The sequence below is a fragment of the Trypanosoma cruzi genome, genomic scaffold (genome assembly GCF_000209065.1).
Source record: "Trypanosoma cruzi strain CL Brener 1047053517085 genomic scaffold, whole genome shotgun sequence".
NCBI classification, from domain to species: Eukaryota; Euglenozoa; class Kinetoplastea; order Trypanosomatida; family Trypanosomatidae; genus Trypanosoma; species Trypanosoma cruzi.
In genome coordinates, this window is record NW_001849553.1 from 221,091 (window position 1) to 243,519 (window position 22,429).

The 22,429-nt window shown below is 54.1% G+C and overlaps 5 protein-coding genes and 3 pseudogenes across 5 annotated transcripts, besides 8 other annotated features; all 8 read right to left on the reverse strand.

Annotated features, from left to right (window-relative positions):
- Positions 1-22,429: part of a sequence feature (areas not merged during assembly with more than two copies in the genome that could not be assigned to a particular haplotype) that runs on past the window's edge.
- Positions 486-532: a sequence feature (AT_rich).
- On the reverse strand, positions 754-1,152 carry Tc00.1047053506993.63 (mucin TcMUCI, putative; the record flags this gene model as incomplete). The annotated part of the gene is made up of 1 exon (XM_810682.1): positions 754-1,152. The coding sequence occupies one exon, from the start codon at positions 1,150-1,152 to the stop codon at positions 754-756; it is 399 nt and encodes a 132-aa protein (XP_815775.1).
- Positions 914-1,040: a microsatellite.
- On the reverse strand, positions 4,757-5,674 carry Tc00.1047053506993.86 (annotated as a pseudogene).
- Positions 5,297-5,322: a microsatellite.
- Positions 5,367-5,453: a sequence feature (CT-rich).
- Positions 6,126-6,704, reverse strand: Tc00.1047053506993.110 (mucin TcMUCII, putative; the record flags this gene model as incomplete). Its single annotated transcript, XM_810678.1, has 1 exon — positions 6,126-6,704. One exon carries the CDS (start codon positions 6,702-6,704, stop codon positions 6,126-6,128), a length of 579 nt encoding a protein of 192 aa, XP_815771.1.
- On the reverse strand, positions 10,308-11,759 carry Tc00.1047053506993.130 (annotated as a pseudogene).
- Positions 11,081-11,105: a microsatellite.
- Positions 12,357-12,379: a sequence feature (AT_rich).
- On the reverse strand, positions 12,443-13,345 carry Tc00.1047053506993.140 (uncharacterized protein; the record flags this gene model as incomplete). Its single annotated transcript, XM_810679.1, has 1 exon — positions 12,443-13,345. The coding sequence occupies one exon, from the start codon at positions 13,343-13,345 to the stop codon at positions 12,443-12,445; it is 903 nt and encodes a 300-aa protein (XP_815772.1).
- Positions 15,098-15,216: a sequence feature (A-rich).
- Positions 15,301-17,985, reverse strand: Tc00.1047053506993.160 (annotated as a pseudogene).
- Positions 19,353-20,396, reverse strand: Tc00.1047053506993.180 (mucin-associated surface protein (MASP), putative; the record flags this gene model as incomplete). The annotated part of the gene is made up of 1 exon (XM_810680.1): positions 19,353-20,396. One exon carries the CDS (start codon positions 20,394-20,396, stop codon positions 19,353-19,355), a length of 1,044 nt encoding a protein of 347 aa, XP_815773.1.
- Positions 21,041-21,805, reverse strand: Tc00.1047053506993.190 (uncharacterized protein; the record flags this gene model as incomplete). The annotated part of the gene is made up of 1 exon (XM_810681.1): positions 21,041-21,805. One exon carries the CDS (start codon positions 21,803-21,805, stop codon positions 21,041-21,043), a length of 765 nt encoding a protein of 254 aa, XP_815774.1.

Consider the following 22,429-nt stretch of genomic DNA (forward strand, 5'->3'; position numbering starts at 1 on the left):
GCTGCTGGATTGGTCCTGCCTCGTCGGAGCAGTGAGTGCTCCCGAGGTGGGATTGGGGTCCTCACCCACGGTGTTTCCTCCACCCTCCTCATCTTCCTGATTGCTATTGTCCTCAGAGTTCACATTCCCCTTCGTCCAGAGCCACCGGCCACGGGTCCACCTTCCGCAGCCATCACCCGCGGACGCACACGCACCCCGTCGCAGCAGCCCTCACTCACACGCACGAGCAGCTGCACATCACTGCAGGAGCCAACAGGACGCAGAGCACACGGCCAGTCATCATCACAAACAGTGGAGTCGCCTAACGCTGCGGAGCCAACCTGCGATAGCACGAGAAAAACAAAGGGAGACACAGCCGCTACACCACGCACAGCAACAAATGGCAGCACCCCAGCAGCAGCAGCAGCGCACACACCACGAGACAGATGGAATCAGTACGATTGCAGAGCTCGCACACCGTACCGCAAACCACAAGTTTAAAAAGCAATAAAAAACAATAATTAAAAAACAATAATTAAAAAAAGAAATTAAAGAAAAACAAACCCAGGGCTCCAGTGCGCATGCATATGAGTGTGTCCGGGATGCGTTCAACGTGGCGGATGCGGGGCACAACGCGGAGCACACAGCACGGCAGCAGAAGCAAGTAAAGCAAAACAAGATCATTATTTCCTCTTATTTTATACAGTGAACCACAACACACACGCACAAATCCCCGCGGTTGAGTGCTGGCACGCACAGCCCGCACACACCCCTTCAGCCCAGAGTGGTGTACGCCAGCGCGGATGCGGCGAGCACCAGCGGGGCACACACCCACGCAGAGCTGCTGAGGCTGCCGTCGATTCTGCGAAGACGTGACGGTGCGCGGGTGGTCGACACAGCTGGCGCCTCTGTAGTCGTAGTACTTGGTGCCTGTGTTGTAGTGGTGGTCGTCGTGGTTGGTGGCTGTGTTGTGGTGGTCGTTGTCGTAGTCGGTGGTTTTGTTGTGGTGGTGGTGGTCGTAGTCGGTGGTTTTGTTGTGGTCGTCGTCGTGGTCGTATTGGAAGAAGGGGCGGCGGCTCCAGTTCCAGTCTGAGTGCCTGAAACGCACACGGGCGGGCAGCAGCACAGGGCAAGCACCAACAGGGCGCACAGCAGATGGCACGTCATCATCATCGTGAGTGTGGTCGTTCAGTGGTGTGGAGCTGATCTGCACAGTGAGGGAAATGGAGAGCAGCAGGGGAGACGAGAGGTGCAGCAGACACACACAGAGGGCACACCACATGAGGAGAGGGCAGCAGCCAGGCATGCACCGTACGCCGCACACCACGCACGACACACACTCCAATCCACGGCAGCAGGCACACACACGCAGCCCTGCCGCAACACCAACACACAGATGGAGGAGGGAGAAGCAAACAGGAGCGGCACACAAGGCTCCACCGCATATGCATACGACGAGAGCGGTCCGTCGTGTCGGCACCCCTCACGGAGGGTGCGCACACACACACACAAGAAGGTGCAGCGCACACAACAACACAAAAGCATAGTAACAATACAAAAGGAGATCCCCGCACACCACGTGGATTGTTGGTCCACGGGAAGTGCAGCCAATATTCACCACAAAAACACTTCAGTTGCCGTAGGCCTTCGTCCACATTCATCGCAGACCACTTCATGGGAAGCGCAGCCACCGCCGCAGCAGCCGCACACGTAAATATAAGCGCAAGGAATGGAATAATGCAAGCAATCATTTATTTGTGTTTCTGTTTGGATGTTGGCAGATGTCTGCATGTGTTTCGTCTGGGTTTTTTTTGTGTGTGTGCAAACCTTCATGCCTGGATCGTGTCTTGGGATTCCTGCAGGGTGCACAATTATTTTGTTTCCCACTTGTGAATGTTTCTTGTGTTGGTGCAGACAACAATTCGGTGTGTGTTGTTCCTGCTTCTCTTTGGTGAAGTGCTGCAGTAGATGTTTGTGTTTCCTTTCGTTGTCGTGGCACCTGATTCCTCACCGTTGATTGCGGTGGAAATGAGAATATGTGAGTGGACTCCCACGCACCAGAACGCACCTTCGCTCCTATTTATTGCTGCATGGAAGGGCATGCGTGTTTGGTGGTGCCTCGGCCATATATTTTGTGGGTGCACATTCCCCTGCAGGCTGAGGGCGGGATGACGCTCCGTCGCGGTGCACTTCCCTCGCATGCCGCCCACCGTGATTCATCATGCATCACCCCCTCACATATTCCGTGGTGCCACACAGCTGATATTATTGCAGCCGCCGTGATTCCGCGTATTCCACGCATTTGATTGTGTCACAATACATCCGCTCGTGGGGCCGCCGCATCCAAACAGCGGTGCCCAACACCGTGAGCGGCAGTCCACATCCTTGCATGTCCCAGCGCAGTGGTGTTTGACTGTCAGCCAGGCGTCAGACAACACGAGAGTCTTGTGCCGGCAGCACAGCACACGGAGCTGCAGTGAATGACTCGGGCGGCGACGCATCTATTCGTCGCAAGGCAGTGAAAAGGAGTCGGGCAAAATAATGCCGGCTGCACTCACGACACCATACCCACAGCCAAAGCATGCGACGTGATGTGTGTTTCACTGGTGCTGTGGAATGCCTGCAGACGACGTCACTAGTGGAGGCGTGCCACCCATGATCAGCGGACAGACAATAATCGGCATGAAAATCCACAAGAGGCAGCAACGACGCCAGAAGCAGGAGCAGCTCTCTCTCTCTCTTTTGCCTCCGAGAAGTAAATATTCCACCAGCCACAGCTCACTGTGCCATCGTGACACTCCATGCACGTCGTGGCTGCGTCAACACATCCTGCTCCCTGCAGCGCCTCAAAGATGCCTCACTCCGTCCACTAAGTGCATCGGTGTGGGCCGTGCCTCGGCTGTTCGTGAGGACCACAACGATGTGAGGGTCACCGAGTCGCAGCATGTTTGTTGTGACGCTGTTGCATGGCACCTGCACACACACACGCAGCGCCTGCATCCCTCCCTGTTGTGTCCGCTCTCTGCCGGAGTGGCCACACACACAGGCAGCAGCAAAATCACTTCACCCTCGACGATCCAAAATCAGCACCGACATCCCTCGCAATGCAAAGATCTCAGTTGCCAGCACGGGCCTCATGCCGCTCCGCCATCGACGCTGAAACACGGCACAGTGCACGCACTTATTCTCCTCGTGCGCAGTCAGCCGTTTGCTTCACACATTCTTCGACGGGCTGACGTCCACAAAAGCACGCCACAAAAGCCACTGTGATCGCACAAGCTCTTGCGATGAGCGTCGGTGCGTGCATGGATCCGCCGCTCACACGTGCTGGCAGGCAGCCTGCAGCCGGTGCCCTCGTGCCAGTCCATCGGCTCCAGCACGGAAAAGAGAAAACGGCCTATTCCTCATGCACTTATTCCCACCGGCAGCACCAACACGCTGTTCGCCAGCCGTCATTCCTCAGCACATCCAGGAATGCCGAAAAGTGACGTGGAACTGTCAGCCAGCAATGCCACAATCCCGCACACATGTCGGCTCCACCAGAGAAGACACACAAATCACAAACAACACCCTCCACATGTTTTCCAAACATCATTCCAACACACCGCGACACGCCAAACAGAAGTATTCGTCACTCCATGCACCTCCCCACACAATCACATAGTCCATGCACCACGCACGGCAGCGGCTCACATGCAGTCAAACAAATGTCCCTCGGATCAGTGGCCTCCACGTGCTGCGGTGGGAAGTAAACAAAAGAGACTGGCGGCCAAACCACAAAAGAGTGCCACGACTGGCCGCAAGTCAACGGAACGCAGCCGCTCAAAAGAATTCAGTCCCAATGCCCTCAGCCTCCCACCTTCCCCACAAAAGCTGCAAAAGATTGAAAACAAACGCACCGTCCAATAAACTCTTTGTGCAAAGCCAAAAGAAGCCGCAGTGCCTCCTGCTGCCCTCACAGTCCGTTGATGACGCCTGGATGCGGATGGTCACCCATCGGTACTTCCAAACGACGCCGCACACCCGCGACGCATCCTGCGCTCTGAGACACGCGGCCCTCACTATCACCAGAGACGCCCACGCACCGTCAGCACGCAACAAATCGTCACGAAACGAAGGATAAGTCAGACTGACAGCAAGACACCCGCCGACAAATCACAGCACAAACATCATCACAAGCAGAACCAAAAGCAATGCAGGCCGCAGAGTAACGTGAATCAAATGACGCATGGCGTATGTAAAAAGAAAAAAAAAACAGTGGCGCTACAAGAATACAAGAGGCTGGCACTCTCTCAACAATAAAGGAACAGTATAATAATACACAAAAGCAAACAATTTAGGCGTCCACCGTCAAAGCAAGCCACAAATCGAAAAAAGGGCAATGGAATGGGTGCACTCAACCACAAAACAAGTAAAACAATAAAACAAAAAGCCGCAGCGTGGGACGACCAGCGCACACACTCTCATTACTCCCGTAAAGCAAAACACACACACAGAGGGAGAGAGAGAGAGGTCGCCCACTCAATGCAATAAAAACAAAACAGAAACAGTTACGGTGCTCCGCCCATGCAGCCAGGCAGGACGGCAGCGGTGCGTGTCGTGCAAAAGAGAGCACCAACGGGCCTGCATGGGTGTGCATGCATATATACAATGGGCACATTATTGTGTGTGCTTCGTGTGGTGAGGTGAGGGCGAGAGTCCATGCAAGGGGACACACACACAGAGAGAGAAGGAAGAGTGTGTGTGCGGGCGGTGCACGGCTCTCCCACACTCACTCTCACGCGGCCACCACCGCAGCAGCAGCACACGCAACAAGAAGAAGCAAAAGAGGGGAGGTGGTGTGGGAGACCGCGGTGCTGCCGTCACTGTCGCCAACCTTTGTCACCGTACCATTTGTTTGAGCGTCGGTGGTTGTCCTTGCTGTTTTTGGTGCTGTCTCACTGAGTGGTGGAACAACGTTGGAGTTGCCAATTTCAAGGCTCTCGTGTTGTTCTTCAGAGCTTTGAGCATCATCCTCATCTGCCTTATTCTGGACATGATCACCGCTGCCACTTTTAGAGGTAGATGAGGTTGTTGTTGTTTCTGCTGGACTGCCGGCTGCTGCATTCTTCGTCGAATCCTTTGTGTCTGTGTCATGACTGTGCTGCCTTTGTGTAGCATCCCCTGGAGGTGGTTCCGGTGCTTCTGAGTCCGTTTTGGATCTTGACGGTGTGTTTTCGTTCTTTGCTTTGGTTACGTTGTGTAAGTTTTCTTGATCTGGTAGTGGGCCTCCTTCACCTGCTGTTGATGATGGTGCAGGTCCACCCGATGGTATCGTTGGTGGCGGTGGTGGAGGTGGTGGTGCCCCCTCATTATTTTGACTCTCGTGTGTCTGGGGTTGTACCTTATTTTTTTCTTTTTCGTCTTTTTTATCCTTTTTCGTTTCTTCCGCCGTTTCTTCTTCCTCATCACTGTCTTCATCTTCAGCTTCCTCTGTGGGAGGGGAAGGTGCAGGTATCACTTTTCCATCAATATCTGGTGATCCAAAATTTAAGTTTTTGGTGCATTGTCCAGCCGTTTCAAGCTCTTTGGCTGCCGGCGGAGGTCCACCACCACTCACAGGAGCTCCTGCCTCCTCTTCACATCTACCAACGACACCGCATCACAGCACGCAGAGGGCACACACCAGCAGCACACGGCCAGTCATCATCGCCATCACTCCTGCCACTTGCGTGTGGCCTTCAGCAAAAGTAACACCACGTCAACAGAGAGGGAAGAGAAAAGATAGACACGGCCGCTACACCACGCACAGCCACGCACAGCAACAAATGGCAGCACACCATGAGACAGATGGAGTCAGTACGATTGCAGAGCTCGCACACCGCACCGCAAACCACAAGTTTAAAAAGCAATAAAAAACAATAAATAAAAAACAGAAATTAAAAAAGAAAACAAACCCAGGGCTCCAGCGCGCATGCTTATGAGTGTGTCCGCGATGCGTTCAACGTGGCGGATGCGGGGCACAACGCGGAGCACACAGCACGGCAGCAGAAGCAAGTGAAGCAAAACACAATCATTATTTCCTCTTATTTAGTACAGTGAACCACAACACACGCGCACAAATCCCCGCGGTTGAGTGCTGGCACGCACAGCCCGCACACACCTCTTCAGCCCACAGCGGTGTACGCCAGCGCGGATGCGGCGAGCACCAGCGGGGCACACACCCACGCAGAGCTGCTGAGGCTGCCGTCGATTTCGCGAAGACGTGACGGTGCGCGGGTGTTCGTCGTAGTTGGAGCCTCTGTAGTCGTAGTACTTGGTGCCTGTGTTGTAGTGGTGGTCGTTGTTGGTGATTTTGTTGTGGTGGTGGTCGAGGTCGTGGTTGGCGCCTTTGTTGTGGTTGTCGTGGTAGTCTCGGCAGGACCTTCTTCACCCTTAGTTCCTTGTTTTGTGGATGTACTCGTGCCACTTTCTGTCCCTGTCGTGTCTTCCGTACTTTCTTCTTGTACCTCATTGTGAGCATCACTTGATTGCTTTTCCTTATCGCTCGAACCACCTCCATTTACTGCAGTATCTGCATGTCCGACACCCGACTCTTCACCTTTCTGACCAGATGTCGGGGTTGATGACGAAATTGTCGCCACCTGTGAAGAAGCGGCAGGCTTATCTGACGCACACACGGACGGGCAGCAGCAGCACAGGGCAAGCACCAACAGGGCGCACAGCAGACGGTACGTCGTCATCATCGTGAGTGTGGTCGTTCAGTGGTGTGGAGCTGATCTGCACAGTGAGGGAAATGGAGAGCAACAGGGGAGACGAGAGGTGCGGCAGACACACACAGAGGGCACACCACATGAGGAGAGGGCAGCAGCCAGGCATGCACCGTACGCCGCACACCACGCACGACACACACTCCAATCCACGGCAGCAGGCACACACACACACACAGCCCTGCCGCAACACCAACACACAGATGGAAGAGGGAGAGAAGCAAACAGGAGCGGCACACAAGGCTCCACCGCATGTACATGCGGCGAGAGCGGTCCGTCGTGTCTGCACCCCTCACGGAGGGTGCGCACACACACACACAAGAAGGTGCAGCGTACACAACAACACAAAAGCATAGTAACAATACAAAAGGAGATCCCCGCACACCACGCGGATTGTTGGTCCACGGGAAGTGCAGCCAATATTCACCACAAAAACATTTCGGCTGCCGTAGGCCTTCGTCCACATTCATCGCACACCACTTCATGCAGGCCCGGCCACCACCGCAGCAGCCGCACTCAAAAATATAAGCGCAAGGGATGGAATAATGCAAGCATTCATTTATTTGTGTTTCTGTTTGCATGTTGGCGGATGTCTGCATGCTTTTTTTCATTTTTGCAGAGAGCAAACCTCCATGCCTGGATCGTGTGTTTCAAGAATTTCCGCAGGGTGCACAATTATTTGTTTTTTTTCCTCTTGTGCATTTTTTTCTTGTGTTGGTGCAGCCAATAATTCAATTTGTGTTGTTCCTGCTTTTCGCCGGTAAAGTGCTGCAATAGATGTTTGTGTTTCCCTTCGTTGCTGTGGCACCTGACTCCTCACCGTTTATTGCGGTGGAGATGAAAATATGTGAGTGGACTCCCACACACCAGAACGCACCTTCGCTCCTATTTATTGCTGCACAGAAGGGCATGTGTGTTTGGTGGTGCCTCGTCCATATATTTTGTGGGCGTACATTCCCCTGCAGGCTGAGGGCGGGATGACGCTCCGTCGCGGTGCACTTCCCTCGCATGCCGCCCACCGTGATTCATCATGCACCACCCCCTCACACATTCCGTGGTGCCACACCGCTGATATTATTGCAGCCGCTGTGACTCCGCGTATTTCACGCATTTGATTTTGCCACAATACATCCGCTCGTGTGGCCGCCGCATCCAAACAGCGGTGCCCAACACCGTGAGCGGCAGTCCACATCCTTGCATGTCCCAACGCAGTGGTGTTTGACTGTCAGCCAGGCGCCAGACAACAGGAGAGTATTGTGCTGGCAGCACAGCACACGGAGCTGCAGTGAATGACTCGGGCGGCGACGCATCCATTTGTCGCAAGGCAGTGAAAAGGAGTCAGTCAAAATAATGCCGGCTGCACTCACGACACCATATCCACAGCCAAAGCATGCGACGTGATGTGTGTTTCACTGGTGCTGTGGAATGCCTGCAGACGACGTCAATAGTGGAGGCATGCCGCCCATGATCAGCGGACAGACAATAATCGGCATGGGAGGCCACAAAAGGCAGCAACGACGCCAGCAGCAGGAGCAGCTCTCTCTCTCTCTCTGTTGCATCCGAGAAGTAAATATTCCACCAGCCACAGCTGACTGTGCCATCGTGACACTCCATGCACGTCGTGGCTGCGTCAACACATCCTGTTCCCTGCAGCGCCTCAAAAGATGCCTCACTCCGGCCACTAAGTGCATCGATGCGGGCCGTGGCTCGGCTGCTCGTGAGGACCACAACGATGTGAGGGTCACCGAGTCGCAGCATGTTTGTTGTGACGTTGTTGCATGGCACCCGCACACACACACGCAGCGCCTGCATCCCTCCCTGTTGTGTCCGCCCTCCGCCGGAGTGGCCACACACACGGGCAGCAGCAAAATCACTTCACCCTCGACGATCCAAAATCAACACCGACATCCCTCGCGACGCAAACATCTCAGTTGCCAGCACGGGCTTCATGCCGCTCTGCCATCGACGCCGAAACACGGCACAGTGCACGCAATTATTTTCCTCGTGTGCAGTCAGCCGTTTGCTTCACACATTCTTCGACGGAATGACGTCCACAAAAGCACGCCACAAAAGCCACTGTGATCGCACAAGCTCTTGCGATGAGCGTCGGTGCGTGCATGGATCCGCCGCTCACACGTGCTGGCAGGCAGCCTGCAGCCGGTGCCCTCGTGCCAGTTCATCGGCTCCAGCACGGAAAGAGAAAGTGGCCCATTCCCGATGCACTTATTCCCACCAGCAGCACCAACACGCTGGTCGCCAGCCGTCATTCCTCAGCACATCCAGGAATGCTGAAAAGTGACGTGGAACTGTCAGCCAGCAGTGCCACAATCCCGCACACATGTCGGCTCCACCAGAGAAGACACACAAATCACAACACCCCTCACATGTCATCCGAACATCATTCCAACACACCGCGACACGCCAAACAGAAGCATTCGTCACTCCATGCACCTCCCCACACAATCACATAGTCCATGCACCACGCACGGCAGCAGCTTACACGCGGTCAAACAAATGTCCCTCGGATCAGTGGCCTCCACCTGCTGCGGTGGGAAGTAAAAAAGAGACGAGCCGCCAAACCCCAAAAGAGTGCCACGACTGGCCGCAACTCAACGGAACGCAGCCACTCAAATGAATTCAGTCCTGATGCCCTCAGCCTCCCACCTTCCCCACAAAAGCTGCAAAGATTGAAAACAAACGCACCGTCCAATAAACTCTTTGTGCAAAGCCAAAAGAAGCCGCAGTGCCTCCTGCTGCCCTCACAGTCCGTTGATGACGCCTGGATGCGGATGGTCACCCATCGGTACTTCCAAACGACGCCGCACACCCGCGACGCATCCTGCGCTCTGAGACATGCGGCCCCCACTATCACCAGAGACGCCCACGCACCGTCAGTACGCAACAAATCGTCAAGAAACGAAGGATAAGTCAGACTGGCAGCAAGACACCCGCCGACAAATCACAGCACAAACATCATCACAAGCAGAACCAAAAGCAATGCAGGCCGCAGAATAACGTGAATCAAATGACGCATGGCGTATGTAAAAAAAAAAACTCAGTGGCGCTACAAGAATACAAGAGGCTGACACTCTCTCAACAATAAAGGAACAGTATAATAATACACAAAAAGCAAACAATTTAGGCGTCCACCGTCAAAGCAAGCCACCGATCCGAAAAAAGAGCTATGGAATGGGTGCACTCAACCACACCACACGTGAAACAATAAAACAAAAAGCCGAAGCGTGGGACGACCAGCGCACACACTCTCATTACTCCCGTAAAGCAAAACACACACACAGAGGGAGAGAGAGAGAGGTCGCCCACTCAATGCAATAAAAACAAAACAGAAACAGTTACGGTGCTCCGCCCATGCAGCCAGGCAGGACGGCAGCGGTGCGTGTCGTGCAAAAGAGAGCACCAACGGGCCTGCATGGGTGTGCATGCATATATACAATGGGCACATTATTGTGTGTGCTTCGTGTGGTGAGGTGAGGGCGAGAGTCCATGCAGGGGACACACACACAGAGAGAGAAGGAAGAGTGTGTGTGCGGGCGGTGCATGGCTCTCTCACACTCACTCTCACGCGGCCACCACCGCAGCAGCCGCACACGCAACAAAAAGAAGCAAAAGAGGGGATGTGGTGTGGGAGACCGCGGTGCTGCTGTCACTGTCAGCTGTGATCTCTGTATTGCTCGTTTTATTGGTGGCGTTTTCTGGTACTGCTGTGTATCTCTCGTCATTATCTGCCTGAGTGTCCCTGTTTCCTGAAGCGGTTTCAAATTCCACAGTCTTATCCTTGTGTGCCACGTCATCATTGACGTCGTCGTTATTAGACTGTTCAAGGTCACTCGCATCACCAGAGGCTTGGGTGCTTCTTGTGCCAGCGGTAGGCCTTTCAGCAGTAGAAGCTGCAGGGCTGCTGTCGCTGTCGTCATCATTCGTCGTGGCAATTATACCAGCGTTGGGTATTTCTTCTGCTTGCAATTCACTGGTGCTGGCTGGCGGAGCAGCGGGGCCAGTATCTCCCGCGGAATCATGTTGTGTCACTGAGGCGGCAGGAGGTTGAGGATTGTTAACACCACCCTTCTCCACCGTGCTTCCGGCAATACCGCTGCCAGATTTGGAGGCGGATAATGGAGTTGTGGCTTCCGGAATTTCTTTGGATGCACTCCGCTGTGTATCCGAGGAAATTGTTTCTCCCTCTTCGTGCTCTGAAGCATCTTTCGTTTGGAGCATCTCCTTTTGTGTGAGTGACTTCCGTCTCGCGGCCTTAAGTCTTCTTCCACTGGAATTGGTGTCCGTTTCTCAGTTAATCCTAAAGGCTTTGATGGCCCCGCTTCTGTGCCTTCTTTTGGTGGTGGTGGTGGTGGTGGTGGTTGATTTCCCCTGCCATTTTCACCTTCTGTTTGGCCGTCTTTTGACACGCCGCCCACAAGCCTTGAATTGGCGTTGAAAAGTCCATGCTCAGCGTGTTTTGGATTTTGACTGCCACCCGCAACAGGCAATGGCAAGTCTGCCAACTCTTGAATTCCAGTTGGATTGGCGGGGTTGACGACTGAAGTCGCCTTGTCTTTTTCGAAATTTGGTTCACTCTTGTCTGCTTTCAAATTATTTTCCCCTCCCGGCACTTTTGCAAATTCTTCCCGTCCTCCTGCTGGATTCTTCTTTTCTGCTTGCAACGTGTGGCCTGAAAAAGACAATCCCTTCAATTTGTCGTCGTTCTCTTCGCGATGATCCTCATCATTACCAGAACCACCATCAGCAGCAGCGGCCACGGCAGAGTGTTGACGCCTCCGACGACGACGGCCATCCACAACGGCACGCACACCGCCCATCCCTTGACGGAGGCATTCCTCAACGGCGGACGCATTCGCCTCGCCTCCTGTCCTCCTGCCGACCTCCTCCGCGCATCCCTTCCGCAGCTGAGCGCGCCACCGCAAGAGCGAATAACCAACCGCACTGCCATCGGCATCCCCACCGCATCACAGCACGCAGAGGACACACACCAGCAGCACACGGCCAGTCATCATCGCCACCACTCCTGTCACTTGCGTGTGGCCTTCAGCACAAGTAACTCCCATTCAGCGGAGAGCGGAAGCAAAAGGAGAGAGACAAGTCACACAGCCACGCCACAGCATCAAGTGGCAGCACCCAAGCAACGTACACTAAAATGAGGCAGCTGGAATCAGTACAATTGCAGAACTCGCACCCACCCCTGCAAGCCAGAAGCTGAGCAGGGAAAAACAGAGTTGAGCGTCCGGCAGGACTCCCAAAAAAAATAAAGAAAATTCATTCCGCCGGTGTTTTAATTTATGCGCCAAGCGGCAAAATAAGAGCATGTGTTTCTGTGTGTACATATTGCCCGCACTGAATAAAATTAAAAAAAATTGTGCACTTCCGTAAGCCCACAAAACACTCTTCACACTTCACCGCGACATCCGGCCTGCTCCTCCACTCCTCCTTTCGTGCAGTCCGTGGGACGCACAGCAATGAGGCCGGCACCGCGTGTGGGCAAAAAAAAGCAAACAAGAGGGGAAAACACGTCCCTCATGAAAGTGTGCAGCAACCGACCATTAAATAAAGGAACAAAAAAGATCTTCATCATTCCAGAAAAACAACAAAACCAACAAAATAAAATATAAATAATAAAAGAAAACACGCATGCAACGCGGCACATGTTCTCCGTGAGGAGTCGCAATGCCACACTCTTCGGCTCACAAGACTGCCACAACTCCACACAATCCCAGAAGAAGCAGCAACACCCAACACACGCACACACGCACAGTGCCGTCAACAGTTAACTCTCGCAGTGTCAATTTCGCGAAGTTGAGCGGGGCAAAGCAGTCGTGTGGACTCCCGCCGCTCCCGGAATACTGCGCGGTGAATTCTCGTAATTGGGGTCTGTTATCGTGTCCAGAGGCATTGCGTTGAGTCATTCCGCCCGCATCACCCTCAGCAACAAATCCACTGCCTGCAACGCCATTTTCTAAAACGAGAGATTTGCGTCCATTGGCGCCGCGCTCACTCACCTCGTCCGTGTTATCCGCAGCAACGTCTTCCCTGCCGCCACAAGTGACAGACATGATCCCGGATGCATTCGACGCCACTAATATTCTCGGACCGTTGGCAAAGGAAGGCCTCTTCTTGGATGCATTCTGGACCATCATTTCATTCGGATTGCTGGCAAACTCAGGCTTCGTCCCGGAAGTGTTGGTCGCCGTGTTGGATGCGGGACTCGGATCGACGGTGTTGGGTCCGTCAGCCGCCGCAGACCGTCGCCAAACCTCGTTTTGACGTGACGGCTCAGCATTCACTTGCGGCGCAGTTGTCCCACCAGATTTTGTGTCATCCTTCCCTTCACGGGGTGCCGGCAACTGACAGATGCCCGTCCGGTCAGCATCGCTGCTCCGTGCAGGCGGATGGATGGCTCCATCGGGAGAAAATTGACGCCACCACAATTCATAAGGGCCGGCGTATTTATGTGTCGTCACATTCATCGTGAAGGCAACGGTGGCCCCTTCCTCTTTCCTTGCACAGCTGACAGCACAGTTGCTACATGTGTGCACTGCATTGGCCACATGGCACACAGCACCCAGCTCACCATTCCTGCCATGCATGCGCACACCAAAGCCAATGAAAGTATAATTCTCACACTGAGCCTCAGCACCGGCAGCGGAACACTTCCTCCACGCCCACACACACGCACGCGATAGCTCAGGCTGCCGTCACTCGGAGCACACGACACATCCACCGGCACAACCACCGCATCCGCATCACCAGATACATCTCCAGCACTCCCAGCAGCCGTCACGCACACGGACGAGCAGCAGCAGCACGAGAGCGCAAGGACCAACACGGTGCCGCACCGTCACCATCGTCATCATCACCCGTAGTGGAGTCGCTGGAGCCAGTGAACTGATCTGTGGGACAGAAGAAAAAGAATGCAACAAGAGGGAGAGGGACGGGGCACAGCGGATGCAGCGCGAGAGAGCAGACAAAATGAGGAAATGGCAGCAGGCCCAGCCGCACAGTTCACACACCACAAGACGGCATCCACCACCATCTCCACCCAGCTCATTCCTGCTGTCCCAGAGAAATGGCAAAAGCACCGCGGCCACCACACAACGCACACGGAGCAAGCACCCACCACACGAGGCAGAAGCGGAAGCAAAACCTCATCCATCCATGACGTGGCAACAAAGTTTCCTGCCATCCCGCCCTCAATGGGACACGAAGCCCAACTCAACGCAGTCACACGCAGTGCATCACACCCGCTGGAAAATAGAGTCGGGGTGCGCGCTCCCTCTCCTCCCTTCTCCTCATGCCACGGAAGAAGACGACAGTCGCCACACGCAACTGCCAGCATGCACTACAAAAGAAGCATTCAAATCCACTGCAATGTGCATCTTGTGCGTGTGTGCCTGCAGAAACACAAAGCAAAGAAGAAAAGAGGAAGCGGAGTATGTGGAGGGACGCACAAAAATGCACATCGGAGACGCATGGCGGAAACAACAGGAAAAAGACCGCTCAAACTCATGACGGTACTGCAGCCCAAGCAGCGGCAATTCACACAAGACTTATTTAAAACAAAAAAGAACGTTCCCCTTCGTCTTACACAAACTCCATCACACAAAATAATTATAAATAAAAAGAAAGAAGTCGTCCATTACTGTTCCACACAAATTTAAAAAAGCAGCCGGCTGCCGTGTGGCCACACCAAACTGTCTGCGTATATTTTGCCCACAAAATAAAATTAAAAGATATTTAAATGTCTTTCAACCGTCTGACCCTCTGTGTGTCCGCACATCGTTTATATTTCATGGGGTCATCTGCGTGTTGCTGCTCCCCTCAGCCCTCCCATCGGCGCGTGAGTGCGGCCCGCAGAGCACAGTCACTCGTGTGTGGGGACTGAGAGAAGCACGCAGACACGACGGCAGTCGCGTCACTCCATCGGGAGAGTGAGCGCAGCAAAAGAAAAAAAAACACGCAAAACAAGAAGAACAGTCAAAGAAAGCAAGTAAAATTCCTTTTTTAAAGCGGCAGGGTGTGGCTGTGTGTGTGGCGCTGCGGGTGTCTGCCCGCCCTGACCGCAAGAAAACAAAACAAGAGGGAAGAAATGTGTGCTCCGCCCCACAGGCCCTCGTCGCACGCCCACACGTCACGGCTCCCTCAGCGCGCCGTTCGTCGCGGCCCCTCCTCATGCGTGCAGCAGGCGAGGCGCACAGGGCCGTCGTCGTGAGCGTGTCGGTGGGTGTGCGAGTGGAGCAGTTGGGCGGGAACACACGGCACCCCTCGCAGGAAGAGCGCAGCAACAAAAAATTAAAAGAGGGAAGAGTAGAAAAGAAAAAAACGTACATATTGACTGCCCCAAAAGCAAAAAAAAAAAAAAAAGGCAAAGGAATGAGAGATTAGGAAAAAAAAAAAAAGTAAAATCAACCAAAAAGTAGCAAACAGGAAATTAAATTTAAAATAAGCAAAAAAGAAAAAACTATTTGAAGGGAAAGAATTAGTTCTTGGACGCAATTCTCTGCTGGGGAGGTCGCAAGTGTCCCACGCGGCAGCCAGTCACGCCTCACACAGCCGCAAACCCCCACAGTCCAAACAGCAGAAGGAGCAGCGGCGGCACCCTGCTCTCACGCACAGTGCCGGCATCGCTGTTATTCCCCTGCGACAAATTTCCCAGACTGCTGCTGAGGGCCGCAGCATTTACGTCCCTGTCCTGCGGATGGATTTCCTCCTCCCGCGCATCCGTTCCTCCTGCCGTCTCCCCATCCGCACCAGGGCTCATGCTCACCTCAGGTGTCAATGCGGGTGCATCGTGCCCCACGGTTTCAGCGGTAAGAACGTTTGTATCGGCGGCGGCGGCGGTATCACCCACGGAAGGTGTGTGCGGTCCATCCCCCTGTATCGTATCTGCACTCCCCTCCCCCACCGTTGGGTTACCGCTAGACGAGAAAGTGCCATCCACATCTGCATTTCCGTCGTGAGGCCTTCCTGGCGCGAGTTGGTTCACAGATTGCCCACTTCCTGAGGAAGTCGTTGAAGCGGACACTGCTGATGGGGATGCAATGCCACCGCCCACACCCTCATCTCCATTCAAAGGTTCCTGTCCCGCCTGCGGTGTTCTGCCAGAAGAAGGCACCACAATTTCCTGCGCACTTGTTTCCTTCGGAGGCGTAATCGGGGGTTTAATTGCATTAAGAGCAGTAATCTCATTGCCATCCAACGGGCGGTTGTACAGCAGGACGTTCGTCACAGTCACAGAAACGTCTTTTCTCTCTGTGTTGTCTCCATCCCCTCCAATGTAGAAGTGGGAGATCCCTTTAGAATTCGTATTCTCCAATTTACATGGCTCACCCACACGCTTACCATCGACGTACGCGGAGCCCTGAGTGCCGTTCTGCAGCACAATGGCCACCTGGTGTATTTTCCCTGGCTCCCAATGGCTGCTATGCCCCTTAGTCACTGTGCCACTGGACAACACTTCCCACTTCTTCTCTTTCTCGTTGTTGCTGTACGACAGTCCCAGGAGAACAGTCTTATCATCGCCATTCATCTTCGCACCCATCAATGGAATGGGGGTATCTCCCTCCTTCGTCGGCACACCGTCGATGGACACCGTCGCCACAAGAGTGAAGTTGTAGTTCGCAAAGTGGTACAGCTGATTCTCCCCCTGCCTGCCAACGGGCCACTCCGCCCACGCTCCCCGAAACGTCACACCATCTGAAGACTCTGCAGTCTCTGCTTTCTCTGCTGGCGCTCCTTCTTCCGCTCTCTTCACTGTGGCGTTCACCCCGAGGTACTCGTCCCTCCATGTTTCATCAGAGAAGTTGCCGGACAAAAAGCCAACCAGCCCAGCCGTGATCTTATTTTTGCAGGCACTGTCAGGTGAGCCATCCTTCTCAGCACTTTCAGAAGGGCACAGCCTGGAGACACGTTCGTCCACTTCCTTCCAGGTCTCCAGCACCTCCTTCACACGCTGCAGCTGCTCAGTCAGAAGCACAGACCAAAGACTGTGTGATGGTTTTTCCCCACCGCCTTTCTTCTCGTACAGTGCAATCAACTCCTCCCTCTTCTCCTCATCAGTTGTACTTTCACTACTTTTGTACAACAGGGAGCTGGCGGCAGCGTCATCGTCCTTCTCGGATACCGGCCCAATATCAACAATGTGCGTGTTGTCCGTCAGCCAAAGATGGAGTCTGTCCTTTTCATTTTGTGTTTCTTTGGAATACACCGGCAGAGTAACGAGCATCACATTTTTCTCATCATCTCCATCACCGTCAAGAGTCATTGTTATGAACCCGCTTCTAACGGCCTTAGCTTCTCTCTTGTGTTTGTTGCCCCACACGCGCGAGAGTGTCCCGAGTGCCTCCGTCCACGACTCCCCCTTGTCACCGGACTCGTACACCCTGCGGCGGCCATCACCACACGCAGTCATCATCATGAGTTTGTCCTTCCACTCCACGACGGAGGGATCACCGCAGCCATCGGCAGACATCCCCTTCGACAGCGTCCAACTCTCAGCATCCAAGGAGTAAAGGAGCAGTGAAAAGGTAGTTGTCTTTTCATCCTCTTCTGTTTTATCATCCCTCTCCTTCGTGCCTTCCAGCGGAAACACAAGCGTACCGTCCTTCATTTTAACACCCGATCCACCGCCGCCAATCAGTCCTGTCAAGGATGAAGGTTGTTCGCCGAAAGGTGTCTTCGGGACAGCGTTGGTATCTTTCCAGTCAATTTGTTTGTTACTTTCTTTATCACTGAATTCCCCTTTCACCATCAATAATCCCGATTGAGCTGCAGCACTCTCCCGAGCATCAGCACCAGCATTCCCACTGTATTACCCAACGACCATGTAAATATCACCTCCATTCACAACCGTTGTTGGCCGGCTCACATCTACTTTCTTGCTTTTGGGAGCGACTTCCTCCAGAACTCGTATCACTCTGGCATTCTTAAGCACTTCCATTGGTTCTTCAGCAGTATCTTTCGTAAGAAGTTGGGATGCAATGCCAGTAAAGACGTTCTTTTCATCATTCTTGCACTGCGCCTCAGCAACGGCAAATACGACATTCCCCACTTTCAAAAGGCCGGGAACACCCAACGATTTCACACTTACGCCCTCCTCATTAGCGTCCTTCCATTCAAACTTCGGATCAGACGACGGCTCCACAGCTTGCGTAGCTCCACCACAGATGGCGCAGCACATCATCACGACGAGGAGGAGCAGCACCGCGGAAGTAAACGCACGCCGGGACATGTTGAGCCTCTGCGGCTCACTCTCTCCTCCTTCCCTCCTCCTTCCGCTGTGTCCGGTCACGCGGCGACGGTTGTGTGTGCGGGTGCCTTCACTGCAGCAACACGTGAGAGCATGCAAATATGTGTGTGTAGGCGGTGTGTGCTGTTAGTCCTTTCAGTGCCTTCGAATTTCACAGTAACGTTTAGCGCTTTTTTCCCTCTTTGTGAGGGTGAGAAAGAAATGAAGGAAAACAAGCCAAGAAAAGAAGTACAACAGCAAACACCGTCACCCATCCACAGTGAGTGGCACCATCATCCCCGCCGCAGTCACTCCCAACAACAACAACTCACGCACACAAACACACGGAACAGCAGAAGGGAGAACAGTGCACCTGGAACACACAGCGACTGCCACCACCAGCAGGAGGAGTCACGGCGGGCGCTTCTGCCACGCGTCAGCACACACCGAGCGACGACTGCCTACACACAAAACAACCAGCGGAATGCAAAAGAGCAAGACCGCCCCTTGCAAAGCCCACGCGCTCTCGCCAGTCATTTTACTGTTGTCCCTTCCAACGCACATCACCCACACAGGCAAGGAATCCCTGACCAAAGTATACTCAGCATGGGAGATACACATTGGCACGTGCAGCAGCTGGACGAGAAGCAATCCGCACTTGTCCCTGGCAACTGAAGCCACACCACCCAATCGACTGCACGCCTGCAACGTGTCAAAAAATAAATCGCAGGCTCCCGTCCTCCCTCCTCGCGAGGGACGTCGCAGCCAGAATCTTCTGCGTGCATCCATTCTCAGCTATCACGCCGCTCTACAGAGTATGCATAATGGCGTGTGTGTGTGCATGTTTGTTTGGCAGCGCCTATACTTGCAGAGCAGCTGTGCGGCACAAGAGAGTCTGAAGAAAGCAATGGAAGAAAGAGGCAGATAAAACACACGCAAATTACTCATATCATCACACACACACACGCAGCCGCGGAATGGGTGCACTCAACCACAAAATCAAAAAGGAAAACAAAACAAAAAGCCGAAGCGTGGGACGACCAGCGCACACACACTCTCATTACTCCCGTAATGCAAAACACACACACAGAGGGAGAGAGAGAGAGGTCGCCCACTCAATGCAATAAAAACAAAACAGAAACCGTTACGGTGCTCCGCCCATGCAGCCAGGCAGGACGGCAGCGGTGCGTGTCGTGCAAAAGAGAGCACCAACGGGCCTGCATGGGTGTGCATGCATATATACAATGGGCACATTATGTGTGTGCCTCGTGGGGTGAGGTGAGGGCGAGAGTCCGTGCAAGGGGACACACACACAGAGAGTGAAAGACGAGTGTGTGTGCGGGCGGTGCACGGCTCTCTCACACTCACTCTCACGCGGCCACCACCGCAGCAGCAGCAACAACAAGAAGAAGCAAAAGAGGGGAGGTGTGAGAGACTGCGGTGCTGCTGTCACTGTTGCCAGATGCCACCGTGACACTTTTTATATCCGCGAATTGGACCGGTGTTTCCTTCGTATTATTATATTTATTTTCATCCCGCCTTTCTTCCGTCCCTGACACATCGGAATCCGGTGTATTGTTCGGAATATCTTCTCCAGTGCTTCTGTCTGCTTCGTTATTTGCATTATTGCTGGCAACGAGGGTTGTTGTTGTGGTTGATGTGGCTCTACCGCTGGATGTTTCATTCTGATCTGTGTCTACGGTGGTGGCGATATCCTCTTCTGCCAAATCTTTGTTTGGCTTCATGCTCACTGAGTCTTCCTCTGGCTGCGGCACCGGCGCCTTATCTGCATTGGGGAGTGGTCCTTCCACTGGCGGTGAAGGTGTTAGATCTGTTGCTTTCGCTGGCAAATCCCCCGGTGATGCTCCCTCTGGTGACTTTATTTTAGTGGTCTTAGTCGTCTTGGCAAGGCCTCCGACGCTCTCAACTGTTTCTTCTGCCGGCTGTCTCGTGCGACTTTGTGATACTGTCGTACCGCCCTCACCGGTCCCCAGAACTGTTTGCTCTTTTGTACTAGGCTCCAAGCCCTCTCTATCTTGATTCCCTAGCAGACCATCTGCCGGACTTGTATCTGAAGTCTCTGGCGCTGTCATATCAATCCTATCTTTTTTCTGTAACGCATCAGCCACATCTGCTCTCCTTCCGCCACCTTTTCTCGGTACCAAACCGGACACCTCACCTGACGACATTGGTTGACCGATCACAGTCATTGGTGCCCCTCGCGCAGTGGACAACGTAATTGGTGGCAGCGGCTCACTGACCCCCGGTGGTCCTCCTGGTACATGAGACGCTGAATAGGTTCCGCTAACAATATCTTCAACCTGAGCCGTCTCAGACTCTGACGCGAACACGGACGAGCAGAAGCACAGGGCAAGCACCAGCAGGGCGCACAGCAGACGGCACGTCATCATCATCGTGAGTGTGGTCGTTCAGTGGTGTGGAGCTGATCTGCACAGTGAGGGACATGGAGAGCAACAGGGGAGACGAGAGGTGCGGCAGACACACACAGAGGGCACACCACATGAGGAGAGGGCAGCAGCCAGGCATGCACCGTACGCCGCACACCACGCACGACACACACTCCAATCCACGGCAGCAGGCACACACACACACAGCCCTGCCGCAACACCAACACACAGATGGAAGAGGGAGAAGCAAACAGGAGCGGCACACAAGGCTCCACCGCATGCACATACGGCGAGAGCGGTCCGTCGTGTCGGCACCCCTCACGGAGGGGTGCGCACACACACAAGAAGGTGCAGCGCACACAGCAGCACAAAAGCATAGTAACAATAAAAAAAGAAGAGATCCCCGCACACCACGCGGATTGTTGGTCCACGGGAAGTGCGGCCAATATTCACCACAAAGAAGATTGTTATCTTGTTTTGGTTGTATGCTGCTACAATAACGAGTGAGTAGCGCAAGGGCCGTCCGTACAAAAGTGGCAAGTATTCCGTCGTGCGGGCTGGGGCAGTCCCACACAGTCGCAGTCCCAGTTCCCAACGACGAGGGCATTCCCGCAGTGGATGAGGCGGAGTCTCCCGTGGTCCGTCGGGGATCAGCAGCCCGTGGCGTCCGTGATGAGGCGGTGGCGGAAGAGCCTGGTCCATCTCGAGTACCCGCGGTGGTGCTTCCTGCGTGTCTTGCCTGCCGGCATGCTTGGCAACTTCGGTGGCGACCTGTGCGCGAGGCGCCTGTTAGGAAGACGGTGGCGCCATTGCGGCATCCGCATGGGAGGCCCTCGCAAACTATTATAACGCCAGGCTGAGCACGTCCGGCATGTGCCCTCATACTGTGGACGGACAAGCGCACTCTGCCGCAGGTTGGGCAGGAGGACGTCAATCCACCGCTCGCTGGTCGACAAGGAGTTGCGGTGCTCACGTCGGGAAGAGGTTCCGGCGGAGGCAGAGGCGGGCCGGTCACCGCAGTGAGGGAGGAACGGCACCACCGACACAGAGGGTTCCTTGTGATCCGCAGGGCGCGTGCAGGCCTGTCGAAGAGTGGGCAGGAGTCGCATCGCGCCTGTGCGCAGTGCCGCCACTCGGGCACGATGTCCGGGCCAACACCAGGAATAGAGTCCTCGCCACACCGACAGGCGCCTGTCACGCGGTGTGCGCGCCTTCCTTTTCCTCCTGGGCATCCTTCCATTATAACCTCTTGACGGCGGTAAGGAAGCCCACTTGCCAGGCATTGACGCAGTCCTGCGGGAGGGATCGTGCAATCGTGGCTTGTTTGTCAGCGGCCTCACTGCGTGGAATACCGCAGTGTGATGGGAAAATATAAAATCCACAGGGTGACCTCGCTTCACCAAGGAAAGCAGCATAATCCAAATTTACTCAGTAACGCGGTCTCGCACGGTCGGTGGGCAACGCGGGGTGCCTCAATTGCCGAGAGGGAGTCCGTTTCCTCCAGCATTCGTGTGGGCGATTGGGATGCTCCCAGACAAGGAGGTATGAGATGTCTAAAAACATTTTCGATCGCAAGGCAGTCTGCCCTATATGAGCATGCGAGGCTGCCAGCTGCTGCACGATGTACCTCCACAGGGAGATCATTTGTCGTGGTGGAGTCATATAATAGCGCAGCGGATCCGGACGCGAGTGCAGCGAGGTATGAAGGACCGTCCGTCCACAATTCAAAATCACAATCCCCCAAAGAGGAGTGAGTAGAATAAAAAGCCGTGCGCCTGACATCGTCAGAGGCGTCTTCGGCAAACAGTGGCTGATAAAATCTCACGTTGTTGCAGATCACAGTGTCCCAGGGGAAAATTCGATGTTGGGCAAGAGGCGCGCGAATGTGGTTGTGGGGTGTCCCAATAATGTCACAGACGCGTAGCAATCCATTAATAGCAGCATCTCTCGGAAGCGGATCGATGTCGCCGCTTTCCCATGCATGGACGAAGGCATAGGTTCCGAGTAGATAAGGGAACGCAAATCCTCGTGATCATGGA